This window comes from Osmia bicornis, chromosome 10, assembly GCF_907164935.1.
Source record: "Osmia bicornis bicornis chromosome 10, iOsmBic2.1, whole genome shotgun sequence".
Classification (NCBI taxonomy): Eukaryota; Metazoa; Arthropoda; class Insecta; order Hymenoptera; family Megachilidae; genus Osmia; species Osmia bicornis.
In genome coordinates this window covers 683,588-698,035 of record NC_060225.1, presented here as the reverse complement: position 1 = coordinate 698,035, position 14,448 = coordinate 683,588, and the positions used below count along the sequence as shown (strand labels likewise).

General features: G+C 36.7%; 3 protein-coding genes across 9 annotated transcripts; 1 reads left to right on the top strand and 2 right to left on the bottom strand.

Annotated features, from left to right (window-relative positions):
- Positions 1 to 251: 251 nt before the first annotated feature.
- Positions 252 to 3,166, top strand: LOC114881519 (queuine tRNA-ribosyltransferase catalytic subunit). Of its 3 annotated transcripts, none has more exons than XM_029198335.2 (9): positions 254 to 345; positions 735 to 878; positions 942 to 1,031; positions 1,180 to 1,333; positions 1,738 to 1,870; positions 1,952 to 2,113; positions 2,183 to 2,351; positions 2,436 to 2,785; positions 2,932 to 3,166. In XM_029198335.2, the coding sequence occupies exons 1-8, from the start codon at positions 307 to 309 to the stop codon at positions 2,778 to 2,780; spliced, it is 1,236 nt and encodes a 411-aa protein (XP_029054168.2). In that variant the 5' UTR covers positions 254 to 306; the 3' UTR covers positions 2,781 to 2,785; positions 2,932 to 3,166. The 3 variants fall into 3 exon arrangements, with proteins under 3 accessions (XP_029054170.2, XP_029054168.2, XP_029054169.1); XM_029198336.2 differs by lacking the exon at positions 254 to 345 and adding an exon at positions 436 to 475; XM_029198337.2 differs by lacking the exon at positions 942 to 1,031 and having other exon boundaries at positions 252 to 345.
- Positions 3,089 to 5,569, bottom strand: LOC114881520 (coiled-coil domain-containing protein 25). 3 transcript variants are annotated; one of them, XM_029198339.2, is made up of 5 exons: positions 5,308 to 5,569; positions 5,138 to 5,185; positions 4,966 to 5,081; positions 4,513 to 4,895; positions 3,089 to 4,445 (listed from the first exon to the last, which is right to left on the bottom strand). In XM_029198339.2, exons 1-5 carry the CDS (start codon positions 5,330 to 5,332, stop codon positions 4,364 to 4,366), a joined length of 654 nt encoding a protein of 217 aa, XP_029054172.1. In that variant the 5' UTR covers positions 5,333 to 5,569; the 3' UTR covers positions 3,089 to 4,363. The 3 variants fall into 3 exon arrangements, with proteins under 3 accessions (XP_029054172.1, XP_029054173.1, XP_029054174.1); XM_029198340.2 differs by having other exon boundaries at positions 4,966 to 5,072; XM_029198341.2 differs by having other exon boundaries at positions 4,966 to 5,057; positions 5,308 to 5,567.
- Positions 5,570 to 5,757: 188 nt separating this feature from the next.
- LOC114881518 (ubiquitin-associated domain-containing protein 1) lies at positions 5,758 to 8,126 on the bottom strand. Of its 3 annotated transcripts, none has more exons than XM_029198334.2 (8): positions 7,693 to 8,126; positions 7,432 to 7,625; positions 7,212 to 7,369; positions 6,939 to 7,150; positions 6,672 to 6,868; positions 6,232 to 6,299; positions 6,030 to 6,168; positions 5,758 to 5,952 (listed from the first exon to the last, which is right to left on the bottom strand). In XM_029198334.2, the coding sequence occupies exons 1-8, from the start codon at positions 7,743 to 7,745 to the stop codon at positions 5,810 to 5,812; spliced, it is 1,164 nt and encodes a 387-aa protein (XP_029054167.2). In that variant the 5' UTR covers positions 7,746 to 8,126; the 3' UTR covers positions 5,758 to 5,809. The 3 variants fall into 3 exon arrangements, with proteins under 3 accessions (XP_029054167.2, XP_029054166.2, XP_029054165.2); XM_029198333.2 differs by having other exon boundaries at positions 6,232 to 6,422; positions 6,939 to 7,144; positions 7,693 to 8,125; XM_029198332.2 differs by having other exon boundaries at positions 6,232 to 6,422; positions 7,693 to 8,124.
- Between the last annotated feature and the right edge of the window lie 6,322 nt (positions 8,127 to 14,448).

Here is a 14,448-nt window from a genome sequence, read left to right as displayed (position 1 = left end):
AATAAAAAGTGTGTACGTAGAGCTCGGCGTAATGATGGCGAAAGCATCGACTAGACGCGAAGTAGCGTAGACCAAAGAATAGAGTGAAAAGCGGAGAAAGCGGAAAAAGCGCGAGTTCGTAGGGGGTGTGAAACCGATGCGTACGTAGCACGCTAGAATGTTGCACGCGGTACGAGGATTTGCTTCCGCTCGTGGTGCTGCCGCCTGCCGGACGGCAGAGCAGGCTCCATGGACTGTGATGACTGATCCTGAGACGAGGGTGCCACATACTTATGAAGTGTGATAACTTGATGATAATAATCAGTGATGAGTGATGATATTAATCGCTTAAGTACTAATAAGCAGGTTATATGATGAATTAAATTGATGTATATTATATTTTAATTGTAAAGTGTAGTTTATTTAATAATTACAGAAAAATACAGTTTCTGACTTAATAAAATAAACTTTATAAACAATAGTTATATTTACATTTGTAAGTACATATATACATATATACATACAGCTATGAGGATATAATTAAACAAAAATACTTGTTGATAATTTTTTAATATAAAGTGAGGTAAAATTAATCCACTATGGTATAATTTTTTATAAAATCAACAAAGTACTTCATAGAAACTTAATTTACTGAATAAAATGATATCACAAATATTTTTATATTCATACTAAATGATTATTTCAACATAAAAAGGTGATGTACAATACAGATCATTCGTTTTTGATTTTATTAGTTTCAAAAAATGGCAAATAGCGTAAAACCAGCTTTATTTTTTGAAATATTTCATGAATGTCAAACAACAAAAGCTAGAACTGGAAAAATAACTCTCATTCATCATTGCGTGGATACACCTGTATTTATGCCTGTAGGGACACAAGTAAGTTACATTATTCAAAATTTATTTAGTATCTTTTAAAGTTCAATATTAATATTATTATAGGGCACATTGAAAGGTTTATTATCTCAGCAACTAGAACAACTGAATTGTCAAATTATTCTTGGAAATACGTATCACTTAGGAACAAGACCTGTAGGTTATTATTAAAATTATTTTTATTTAATTTATAGTAAAAATTGTATATAATTATTAGAATCGAGTAATTTTTATTTTGGAAATTAATTAATTTAAATTATTTCAACAAGTTAACTAAATTAATAAAAAAGTTATTATTTTACAGGGTCTTAATGTTATGCGAGAAGCTGGAGGATTACATAATTTCATGAATTGGAAAAGAGCTTTACTGACTGATTCAGGTGGTTTTCAAATGGTATCATTATTAGAGCTAGCAGAAATTACAGAAGAAGGTGTTAAATTTAAATCACCATATAATGGTATCCAAAATTTCAGAAAAATGTATATTTCATTCGAAACAACCATTGATGTAACTAGGTAACAGCCAGAGTAGATCTGCCTTCTTCCCTCTAAAAATGTGCACATTTTATAGTTATAAAATTAAAGAATTCAAAAATTTTAGTCACAATGTTTCAAATTGTTGAATTTCAAACTTCTAAAAAAGTATATACTAAAATTCTAAGATTCTAAACGTACAGTAAGGTTCTTATTACGTGATATTGTGAATAAAAAGAAGTAAACAATATTGAAATTAAGTTTAAATTAGACAATATTAAACAGTTGATACTGTTAATAAAGATAAGGGACCTAGCCCAGATTAAAATCCTAGTTACACTAATGGAAATAATAGAAAAAAATGAATGATTTTTATGCTATCTTTTAGAATCAGATTGTATGTTGACTCCTGAACACTCGATACATATACAAAATATAATAGGTGCAGATATAATTATGCAACTTGATGATGTAGTTAAGAGTACATTAAAAGGGCCCAGAGTAGAAGAAGCAATGCATAGGTACTTATGTGTTGTGTTTCTTGCATAACCCCATTAGTTGTCTTATTAATTCATTTTTTAATATCTGGTATTTAATTTTAGAACAAGTAGATGGTTAGACAGATGTTTAACAGCTCACAAAAGGGCAAACGATCAGAGTATATTTCCTATTGTACAAGGAGGTCTTGATGCCAAACTTAGATCTGAAAGTGCAAATCAATTGATTAAGCGTAAAGTAAATGGTTATGCTGTGGGTGGCTTAAGGTAATGATTCATACAATATTCTGTGCGAAAAAAAGGAAAAGAAATTATTTTATTATTGATTGTTCCTAGTGGCGGAGAAAGTAAAGATGAGTTTTGGAAAATGGTACACCTTACTACAAATATACTTCCAAAAAATAAGCCACGTTATTTAATGGGTGTTGGATTTGCCATTGATTTAATTATTTGTTCTGCTTTGGGAATAGATATGTTTGATTGCGTGTTTCCTACAAGAACTGCAGTAATTATAAAATTTAAACTCAATCTATACAAATTCTCATACAGTTTCATAAATAAATCATTTATTGTGTATATATTTTTTCAGAGATTTGGCTGTGCATTGGTGCAAACAGGACAATTGAACCTAAAACAAATTCAATATTGTAAAGATACAAGACCGATAGATGAATCGTGTGAGTGTAATACATGTAAAACATATACACGAGCCTATCTTCATCATATTGTGACAGTAGAAACTGCTGCATGCCATTTATTGTCTGTTCATAATATTGCATTTCAAATGAAGTTAATGCAAAATATTAGACAAAGTATCAACGAACAAAGATTTCCAGAATTTATACAAGTGTATATGTTAAATATATATCCAGACAAAAAATATCCTTCGTGGATAATTGATGTCCTTAAAGCTGTTAACGTTAATCTGTTATGACAAGTGTAAGTGTTTAGTCAAGTAATCATTAAAAATTTAATAGTTATACCTTATAGAAGTGATTCTTTACATCATATTAGATGTAAATACAGATTAGCAATGTCCAATGAAACTCCAGCATTAATTTACTCTTAATTAATTTTATGATTAGGTTTCTTAGTAATGCCCATGCAACATGAAGTAGAGAAGTATTGGTCACTATCTTTTCAAAATCTTGTATATACAAACGAGGGAAGGTAATGACAGAAGAATTCCTGAAATAAACCTACCTCAAAAAGTGGCCAAGCTCAGTTCCAAGCAATAACCACTTCACAAGTACATATTGTATATTTCTTATTTTGTTGTACATGTATTTTACAGAATTAAATTATACACATTTGTATATATTTTGATGCTTAATGATAAAACACCAATGATTAGTATAAAATAAATACTTATACCTTATCCTATGTACATTGACATAACTAAGTAGACAGGGGCCAGGATGGGACTAGGTCCTCTCACCATTCTAAAATTCTAAAAATCTAAGGTTCTGAAATTCTAAAATTCTCTTGTAAAATTGTAACTTAATAAAACTAAATGTTTTGGACGAAATGCAATGAAGTGAAGCAACTGAAAACAAGATACACGATATTGTTCTTGTTACCTAAAATTATGAACAAAATAATTGAACCATTAAATGGGACTAATTTTTAAATTCTCGAAACTCGAATTCGAAGCCTGTCTCAAAACTATCGAAATTTAAAACTTTTTTTTTCTTTTTGATAGGAAATATGTCGGTATATTTCATTTTATTTTAATAATAATATTCTTTATTGATACTGCGAGAGGTTTTTTATTAAATGATTTTACACTTACTTTTTCTAATCTGGGCTTCGAGGGTTTCAAATCATTCAAAACTATAAATTTCAAATTTTCGAAACTTTCTTGGGTTTCGATGTTTCGAGTAACCCATCTCTAAAATGAAGTTCGGATTAAATAATATTAAACATTTGACACTGTTAGTAACGCTAAGGGACTTGTCTCCCCCCCAAGAAAAAAGTTTTAGCAACGTCAATAACTATGTATGCATTTTACTTGTTTAAAAAGAGTTTAAAATTAACAACAGTATTAACATCATTAAATAATGTTGTAGGAAATCATTAAATTTGATTGTTTCTCAAGCAGGTACGTGTATCTTGAAATTTCACAATTGTTTTAAAATACAATATCTTAGAAATATTTTTTGATAGCCTGAATTTAATTTGAACAAAATTGATGAAATTACAAGAGTGCAAAATATGTTTCTCAAAATAGTACAAAGCATATTCTAAGAGAATGTTAGAGAATATACCATTTTATTCAAAAGAAGAAATGAAATAACTTGTAATAAAAAAAGAAAGAAAGTCAGTAATATCTCAAATTTATCTCATTCAATACTACTGACATCATATTAATATATTCACATATTTCAGTGATATTATATTTGATTTTGTAATTGTCTTCTATAAATGATGAAAAACTAAATTTTTAAATTGCAAGATTTGTCTGTTTCAGAAACACTTTTCAGTTGTTTCAAACTATGATGAACATCAGTAATTTCATCACATAAAATCATCCGAATCATATCCACTGTTCTCTGCATTTGATGTCATATTACATGTACTGAATAAGGAATTGTAACTCCTAAAAAAGTAGAAAATAATACTACTCTTATGAATACTTTTTGATAATAAAATAAATGTTTACTTGCCTCATTTCTGCCTCTTCCTTTCGTCGTTTTTCTTCAGCTTTTTCCTTCTCCTTTTGTTCCCTTAAAAGTTTCTTTTTATCTTCTCGTTCAATTTGGTCTCGTTTTTCTCTTTCTACTCTAAAATTCACTTGTTCTGTACGCTTAGTTTTATTCAATCGATTAACAATAGTATTTATTCGTTTTGCAACATGAATCTTACGAACATCTTTATCTTTGTGAAAACCAACTTGACCTACTTCCATACCCTGAGTTTTTTTTAAATTAGACCACATTGTATATACCACATCAACATCATTCATTTTATTTCCTTCAATACTGTTTGCTTTTACTAATTGTGCAGCATCTTCTAAAACTGCACTTGGTATGTCATCTATTGTTTGTCCCTATAAATACATCTATGTGTGAATACTAATATGTGTAATAATACATATATTTATAATGAAAAATGTTTACAAAATTGAGACGCAAGTATACGTGTGCTGATGAGTATTTATCCACATGAAACCAAATATCCTCTGGCCAACCCCATTTTATAAGGTCTTCATCTATAAAATCGCATACTTTAAAACCTATAAATTACGGGTGTTTTTAAACATTATGATAAATTTTCATATTTTTAACTTACTTTCATATTTATCAACTCCCATAAATAATGTTACTGGTGGTTGAATAACTGTAATTTAAAATTATGAACATTATTCTAACCTTATTAAATGATATTATTTTTATTATCACCATACAAGAGGTACAATTGATATATAGAATAAATATAAAGCGAACAATAAATAAGAATACCTTCGCTTGTAAAATAATAAACCATTCTTAGAAAACACGATTTAATTTCAATACTTCTTGCACTATTATCTCTTAAATGTTAAACCGACACCACGATAAACGTTATAATACAAATTGCTTTTTTCAACTAGGTAATATGCTTTCCGTTTTAAGGTAACAAGCAATATTCAGATTTTTATATACATATATGTGCGTGTATACACATACATACGTAAGAGCTAATAATGTTATTTTTTAACAGTTATAAAAAAAATTAAAGTATGACGATTTGGCATTTTATATATATGTATATACTTATGTATTTTGAATAATTCTATATCATATCATATTATATATCTACTATAATAATAAAAGCCATATTTTATAAAGTATCAACAAAATTTATTAGATATATAATAATTTTATTAACATAATTAATAAGAAACTATATTATTATAAATATTTCTAGAACTTTTTATTATAAATTTATAACAAGACAATTTCATTTTTTGTGATAATAATATTAGTTATTTATATACTGATTTATATGAATTGCATGTTTTTCAGCATGATATGTTTTAATGATTTGATTAAGTATAGGTGACACTTCAGGATCGCTCAACCACATATTTATAGAAACTGGGGTTTCTAGTATAGATAAATACACTAAAAATCAAATTTATATTAAATATTACATTTTTGATATAAATTTTTATACAATTAATAAAAGTAATTAATTTTACCAAGCAACATTTTAGGATTGGTAAGACTTAGTTGAATATGCGAGTTGCTCATAATCGCTTTGAAAATTGGACTCTCAGAGTCAAATCCTTCATTTAAATCTTGTAAACTATGTCTTCGTTCTCCGAGCAACCATTCACACTGAAAATAATAATAGATTCTGAATTTAAAATACAACTACTGAATTAAAATCATGGCACTTACAGCATTAATTTGATTGTTTCCAGTAACTTTTAGTGCATTAATAATACCTTTTTCATCAAATCCCATTTCTAGAAGTGATTGCACTGTTTTAGAATTAGGTTTGAAGTCCATCTTTTTATAAAAATGAAAACTTTCTAGTAAAAGATCTACTATATTAATCAAATTTTCTTGTTTCTGCAACCCTTGATTTTCTATGTGATTAATATTTTATATAAATGTAATTATAAAATATAATTAATAAAAATTCATGATTATGAAATTATAAAATAAAAATTTCCTAATATTAATGCCTTGTAAAGATTTTAAATACTAAATATCGTTTCTAAAATAAATCAGTATTTTCAAATAGTTGATAGAATTTTTCATATTATCAAAAAATCATTGTTTTTTTGATTGTCTTACAAATGTGTTTATAACTTTTACAACTTATAAGTAATTACCTCCTTTAAATAGTTCAATACACACTTCCTTCAATGATCTTCTTTTCGTATTATCAGATAAGCTGGAACCTGCTACAACATTATCATTATCTCTTTCAGTTAAAATGCTTAAATCATTATCATCATTATTATCATTATCATCATCTGAATCGTCTTGATGTTCTATTAACCACTCCAATGCTTCTGATATATTTGATCTAAAATAAAATTAAAGTTTTTCTATAAAACGTTGTTTTTAAATTATTACCACTGAATAATATTATGTACTTTCGTAAACAAAGAGCTTTTATGACTCTTTGATGAGAGTAACCCATTTCCATTAGAACTTTTACAATATTTGGATCAATAGTAGGTTTACATTTTATTTCTAATTTTTCTTTTAAAATTTCACAGAACTTGTTTACTTTTGAACTATACGTTAAAATTTTTGCTGATGCTTTTACAAGAGTTATTAAAATTTTCCGTATTTCATTCTGAAACTATAATATTTCTGCAATACAAATTCTCTTTATATGAAAAGAATAATATAAATATATTTACATCTACAGAACAATAAATAGATGAAACATGTTGATGTGGATTAAATATAGGTAGATCATTTGTTGCTTGTAATATTACTTCTTCGCTTGGACCTTTTAAGGTATCTTCAGATAAATTTTCTTTTGATACAGGACGAATTTTTGTTAATATTAATTCATCTACAATGAATAAAATTCCTTTTATTTTTATATATAAAATGTTTAGTTGATTAAAGTTTTACCATGTTCATTGATTTCTTCATCATTCACGCTACATCTATCTGTAAGTTGTTTAAACTTGGATAAATTAATTAAACGGAACTGAGACGATGTTTTTGCTGCATCATGACCATAAAAATGCTTTATTACAATTATTTTAATTTTTTCTATTGTGAAATCTGAATTTACAGCCACATCTGTAACATTTCCTTCAAGACTATATAAATAAATTATAATCGACTATTAACAACTTAAAAAATTTATTTTTAATATTTGAGATATACCTTATAACATTAACCGAGAAATTTTTTGGTGGCATAGGTATTGCCAAAAGCATTCTGTTGTAACTTTTAGAATTGTCTGCTTTAATATTCAAATTTGTCCTTTGGCTATACTTGTTACAATTTTTAGTTGAGTGTTTGATATATTACAATGATGATTTTATAAGACAAATATTATATTTGCTTACATAATACACCAAAATTTTCTTTGAAAATGTATTTCAATCACACATATTTTGAAACATCTGTTTTTTTAATAACTGAGGTTAATACATATGGTTATTCATTTTACGCATGTCAGATCTTGTTCACGAATCATTTTACCCAGGCCAACCCAGGCGCTCCAAGCTCCTGTTGCGATTGCGAACCTCGCCTGTATGTATGTGTGCAATATCGTGTGAATTAGGCTGCAAGCTTGTAATCACAAGCGTTGAATGAAATGTAATATGGCGACGATGCCATAAGAGTATGGCCAGTATTCAGAGTCGCAACTTATTTCTAAGCTAGGCTTAAACACATGCTTAAGGGGGTAGACACGGGTAATGCAGCGAGGTGACATTACCGGCAAAAATGGGCCTATTAATGGGTTTACGGGAATCGGTTATTTGTCCTTATAAGAGAACACATAGGGCTGGGTGAGGGCTCATTCGAAAGAGGAAGGTCCAATGCAGGGGGCTCAACCGATGGTTTAACGAGATTGTGTTGATATCTAATAATATGAGTGTCCAAAGTAGAGGAAAAATCGAGAAAATACGCCTGCTGAATCCATGTACATTTTAAGTAACTATAACAGTTTTGTGACTAAAACGATTTGTTGAGCCCCCTTCATTGAACCTTCCTCTTTCGAATGAGCCCTTATTCAGCTCAAGATCTTTTCATATAAGGACGAATAACTGATTCCCGTAAAAGCATTCCCAAAGACGAGTTCCGCCATTATCTGGATACTACAGAGCAAGTTACGTGACAAATTTAGTTCAGCTAGTAGTTATAAGGTGGCGTCTAAGTAGAAAGGCTGTGGGGAGCGCCCCTGTCTTGCGACACCAGCGCCTCTGACGGAGTCAAGAGAGTCGAAGCATGACGCTTGGAGCGAAAGGCACGCAGTGCTTGTAGTACGAAAAATATAATTTTGTTCAACCTGGAACGAGTGCATTCTCATTATTCTACCACTACCGCAACCGCAGGAGTAGGCCTGCTAATTACTTCAACGGCCTTGATGGCCAGAATCCTACATTGGTGACCCCGACGTGATCGGAAGAGATTGCGTCGAAGAAATGGTGGACATTCCATACCGGACAAAGGGACTGCCGCTACGGACTGTTTGTCTGCATCCAGCCTTCTGAGGTATCAGCTGTCTCGTCGCAGCGAGATCATTGGCATTCGGCTTGGCGTGGGACGCTTCAGCATTCACGCCGACTTCCAACGTCTTGGTCTGCAGCGTGGGGCCGGGAGGTTCCCGCCATTTCGTCGGACGAGGTTGAGGGCACAACGAAGTAGCTGTACCACATCCCGTCGCAGCTGTTGTTGTACCAGCCTTCTGCGGCGCTGGACCAGAGCCGTGTCATCCTTACGGGATCATCATCATCTCCCGAGGTATCATTCCTAGAAATTTCGCTATGGCCACGTGTTCGATAGCGTGGTAGCCGTTAGGAAGGCCATATTGTTTGGCACGATCGTGTTTGAACCATAGACATATGAAAATATAGACGGAGCATAAACTGCTACTTTAGGTAAGGGGGGCTTTGATAATCGGGGCGAGGAGGGGACTCGTCTGACTTCGACTTATTCCGGCAAGACTCGGTAGTATTCGGCTCACATTTCACATGTATGTATGTACACCGACGATGAGTTGCATTGAACTTGTCGCAGTGAAGTTGGCCACGCATTCACTCATCGACGCGGCGTGAATGCGTAGTGAATTTGTAGCCAACTTCACTGCGACAAGTTCAATGCAACTCATCGTACGGATGTGAAAAGCCGAACATACCCGAGTCTGCGCTAACGAAAATAGTCGAAGTCAGATGAGTTCCCCCCTTATCGCGATTATCAGTTACCCCTCGTAGAAAGGCTCCGTCTATATTTCATATGTCTATGGTTTGAACGCGTTGAGCGTACACGCGCGCGCAGCGCAGCGTCTTGAAGTTGGCTCTTGACAGCTCGCGTGATCGTGTCGCGACATAACCTGAACAGGTGCACATGTCAATCTGACGCGCATTTCGAGCTTCTTTTGTTTGTTTTTGAGCGGTGGACAGTGTGCCACACCCTGTGTACAAACGTAACCTAGAACTTTGATACAGTATGCCTAATACGTCGGACGATTCCGTGCAGGCTGAGCTCGCGAGCGCGCGAGCGGAAGTAGATCGTCTGCAAATGGAACTGAATGCGCGAAATAACGCACTAATGATAGGCGCCAACGAGGCGCGTACCGATTCGTATCGCGTACCGAAGATTCCTTGCTTTTTTAAAGGCGATCCGGCACTATGGTTTTTGCAAGTAGAGGCATCATGCCGAAATGCGAAAATTGTGAATCAGGGCACTAAGGCAGACATTGTGATCGCGGCGCTCGATTGTGAGGTCATCGCGTGTATTAAGGACCTCATCGCGACTTCGAATTTGGAAAACCGATACGATAAAATTAAGGAGCGTATTATATCCGCTTACTCGAGTTCTGCGGAGAGCCGACTTAGGCAATTGCTAAAGGGTGAGGTGTTAATAGACGGGAAACCCTCGCAGATTCTTTGCCGTTTGCGTAATCTGAATGACAGCGGTTGTGACGACGCCATCATTAGGGCCGTTTGGTTAACCTTTACTAAAAGGTGGGACACAAATCCGGATGGGTCATATGTCATTGGAAAGCCCTTGACGAGAGGAACACAATGGTGTGGGTGGGAGGTCTTAAATATGTGACCTTGATCCGCTAGAAGTCAAAAACTAAAATGCCCCAAAACATATAAATTCATTAACTTTTTTTTTCTTATTTAACGAGGAGAAATCTTCGAAAAAGACACCCTAACCCAACCTAACTCAACCTATCCCTAACCTAACCTAAATATGGCGGTGACGGTGCTGTATCTGCGGTGGTTTGCACGTTACACAGCAACATTCGCTTTTTTATCATAATCCAGCGTCAGGAGCGGGTCTACCTGGACGAAAACCTCTCGCACAACAAAATTAACATAATTTTAGTTTTTGACCTCTAGCGGGTCAAGGTCACATATTTAAGACCTCCCACCCACACCATTGTGTTCCTCTCGTCAAGGGCTTTCCAATGACATATGACCTATCCGGATTTAGCGTCGAGCTTTTGAGTAAACTCAATATATATATTTGACCTCTACCGGGTCAAGGTCACATATTTAAGACCTCCCACCCACACCATTGTGTTCCTTTCGTCAAGAGCTTTCCAATGATATATGACGCATCCGAATTTGCGTCCCACCTTTTGGTAAAGTCCAACCGGCCGTTTTCCTGGATCAGCTGCCTACGCAGTGCAGAGCAATCCTCGCCGCCGCGAACGTTACGGATTTGTAGAACTTAGCGGAGCTTGCCGATCAGATAGTAGAAGCTACCGGGTCAGGTACAAAATACACCGCGTGTGCAGTCGGCAAACCTGCCGCCAGCGGTCAGAAAGAGGCATCGATCGGGAGTATCGCCTCAGACCTTGCCTCCCTTAATTTGAAGATAGATAAGTTATGTAAGAGCGTGGACAGACTCGCCTCGCGCCGTCGATCGGTATCTAGGAGTCGCGAGCCGTCAGCGAGTAATGTGCGCGATCCGAAATTGTGCTGGAAGCACAAAAAGTACTGTGAGAGAGCGCACGGCTGTGCTGACCCATCATCTTGTACATACAAGGCACAGGTAAACTAGTGCGACCTTCTTTCACGAAGACGGTCGAAGGAGGTCGTAAAGCAGGAAACCGTCTGAATGTGCGTGATCGAAATTCGGGCATCCAATTTCTTATCGACTCCGGAGCAGACATTTCGTTGCTGACAATTGACGATAAGTCTAAACGAAAACCCACTGACTTCAAGTTATATGCAGCTAATGATTCGCTAGTCGACACATACGGGGAAACGCGCCGCGTTTTGAATCTTGGTTTGCGTCGTGAGCTCTCATGGAACTGCTGTATCGCTGCCGTTCCCTATCCAATCATTGGGGCGCATTTTCTGTCCCATTACGGTCTTGTCGTCGACTTAAGGAAACGTCGTTTAATTGACACTCTCACCGACATTTATTCGTTAGGTATTACGAGGGCTGTCCCGTTTCCTGCTATTAGCGTCAAAAATCCGGTCGAATGTAAGTACACACGCTTACTAGCCGACTTTCCGGAAATTACTGGTATGACTTTACCAACGCCGTTAGAGTCGCGTGATATTCTTCATCATATAGTCACTAATGGACCCCCCGTGGCCGAACGCCCTAGGCGTCTCGCCCCGGACAAGCTTGCCGCGGCTAAAAAGGAATTTAAATCCATGTGCGAAGCTGGTATCTGTCGGCCCTCGAGCAGCCCATGGGCAAGCCCCATCCACCTTGTTCCTAAGCAGGATGGTAGTTGGCGGATTTGTGGCGACTATCGCCGTCTGAACGCGGTGACAATTCCGGATAAGTATCCGGTACCCCACATCTACGATTTCACTGCCAATTTATCTGGAAAAACAATCTTTTCAGCCTTAAATTTGCACAAAGCATTTAATCAAATTCCTGTTGCACCGGAGGATGTTGAAAAAACCGCCGTCATCACCCCGTTCGGCTTATACGAATTTTTGGTGATGACGTTTCAGCGGTATATTCACCGAGCTCTTGCTGATCTTGAGTTTGTGTTCGCTTTCTTGGATGGTATCCTTATTGCCTCCTCCTCTCCTGAGGAGCATGAGGAACACCTGCGGATCGTTCTTGGCAGGCTCAAGCAATTCCATTTGCGCTTGAATGTCAGCAAGTGTAGGTTCGGCCTCCCTGAAATACAATTTTTAGGATATGTCCTAAGCAGCGAGGGCATTAGGCCCACTCCGGATAAGATGGACGTCATACGCAAGTTCCCGCAACCACGTATCGTTGCAGAATTGCGACGCTTTTTAGACACCGTCAATTTTTACCGCCGGAGTATTCCGCGCGCAGCCGAGGCTCAAGCACCGCTAAACCAGTACTTGCGCGATTCTAAAAAAAACGACAATCGCGAACTCGTATGGTCGACGGAAGCCACGAAAGCCTTTAATAAAATTAAAGAGGAGATAGCGAATGCGACGTTGTTGGCTCACCCGTGTAATGGAGCGGAAACGCGTGTAGTCACGGACGCATCCAATTTCGCGATGGGAGCCGTGTTAGAGCAACGTATCGAAGGTTCTTAGAAACCTCTCTCGTTCTTCTCGCGTAAGTTTTCTTCATCCCAATTAAAGTATAGCGCGTACGACAGGGAGTTAACCGCGATCTTCGAAGCGATAAAGTACTTTAAGTACTTCTTGGAGGGGTGCGAATTTGTTGTGGCTACTGATCACAAGCCTTTGATATACGCCTTTATGCAGCGTTCGGACAAAGCATCTCCGCATCAGGCGAGGCAGCTTTCGTTCATAGCGCAGTACACTACGCGTATAGAGTTCCTGCCGGGTACTGAAAACGTTGTGGCGGATCCACTGTCGCGGATCGAATCCATTCGATTGCCTGTAGAGTTCGATTTAAATGGACTCGCTGAAATGCAGAAGAGCGACGAGGAGCTCAAGCAGATCCGCGAATTCCCGGAATGCTCCCTAACGTTGAGACAAATCCAATGGGGACCAACACACACTACTTTAGTTTGCGAGATCACTGATGAAGTCATTCGCCCATATATTCCCTCCGGCATGCGCAGGCGCGTTTTTAACCTTTTCCACCGTCCTGCTCATCCGGGTGCCAAGGTAACTGACCGTCTCATACGCCAGCGTTACATATGGCCAAACTTACATCGCGATGTGAAGGAATGGTGCAGAAGTTGTATCGACTGCCAACAATCCAAGATCTCGCGTCACGTCAAACAGCTGCCAGATAAATTTGTTGCCCCGGATGCCCGTTTCGACCATGTGCACGTGGACCTTGTCGGACCGTTGCGTAGCGATAACGGATTTAGGTACATTCTGACGATGATCGACAGATTTTCGCGCTGGCCCGAAGCCGTACCGCTGAGAGATATCGAGACTCGAACTGTAGCGAGAGCGTTCTACGATAGCTGGATATCGCGATTTGGGGCACCTGGGGTACTTACAACCGACCAGGGTCCGCAGTTCGAGAGTCAGCTGTTCAATGCTCTATTGTCTCTCATCGGCTGTCAGCGCATTAAAACTACTGCGTATCACCCTGCCGCGAATGGGTTAGTCGAGCGGTGGCACAGGACTTTAAAGGCCGCAATTATGTGCCACACGGATCAAGAGTGGACGCGAATTCTTTCCACCGTACTACTAGGGCTTCGCAGTCAAGTGCGGGCGGATACGAACGCATCCCCGTCCGAGTATGTTTATGGTACAACGTTAAGGATCCCGGGAGAGTTTTTCCTACCTGAAAACTTCACTCCGGATCCACAGCCGTTTCTGGTAGAATTTCGCGAATTTATGCGACAGGTTCGTCCCGTGCCTGTTGCACATAACTGTAAGAAGCGTGCATTCGTATTTCGCGATCTCACTTCGTGCACACATGTTTTCCTCCATACAGGAGCAGTTAAAAAACCTCTTGAGCGTCCGTATACAGGCCCGCACAAGATTGTGAAGCGTGAGTCGGACCGCGTTTATACTACTAATG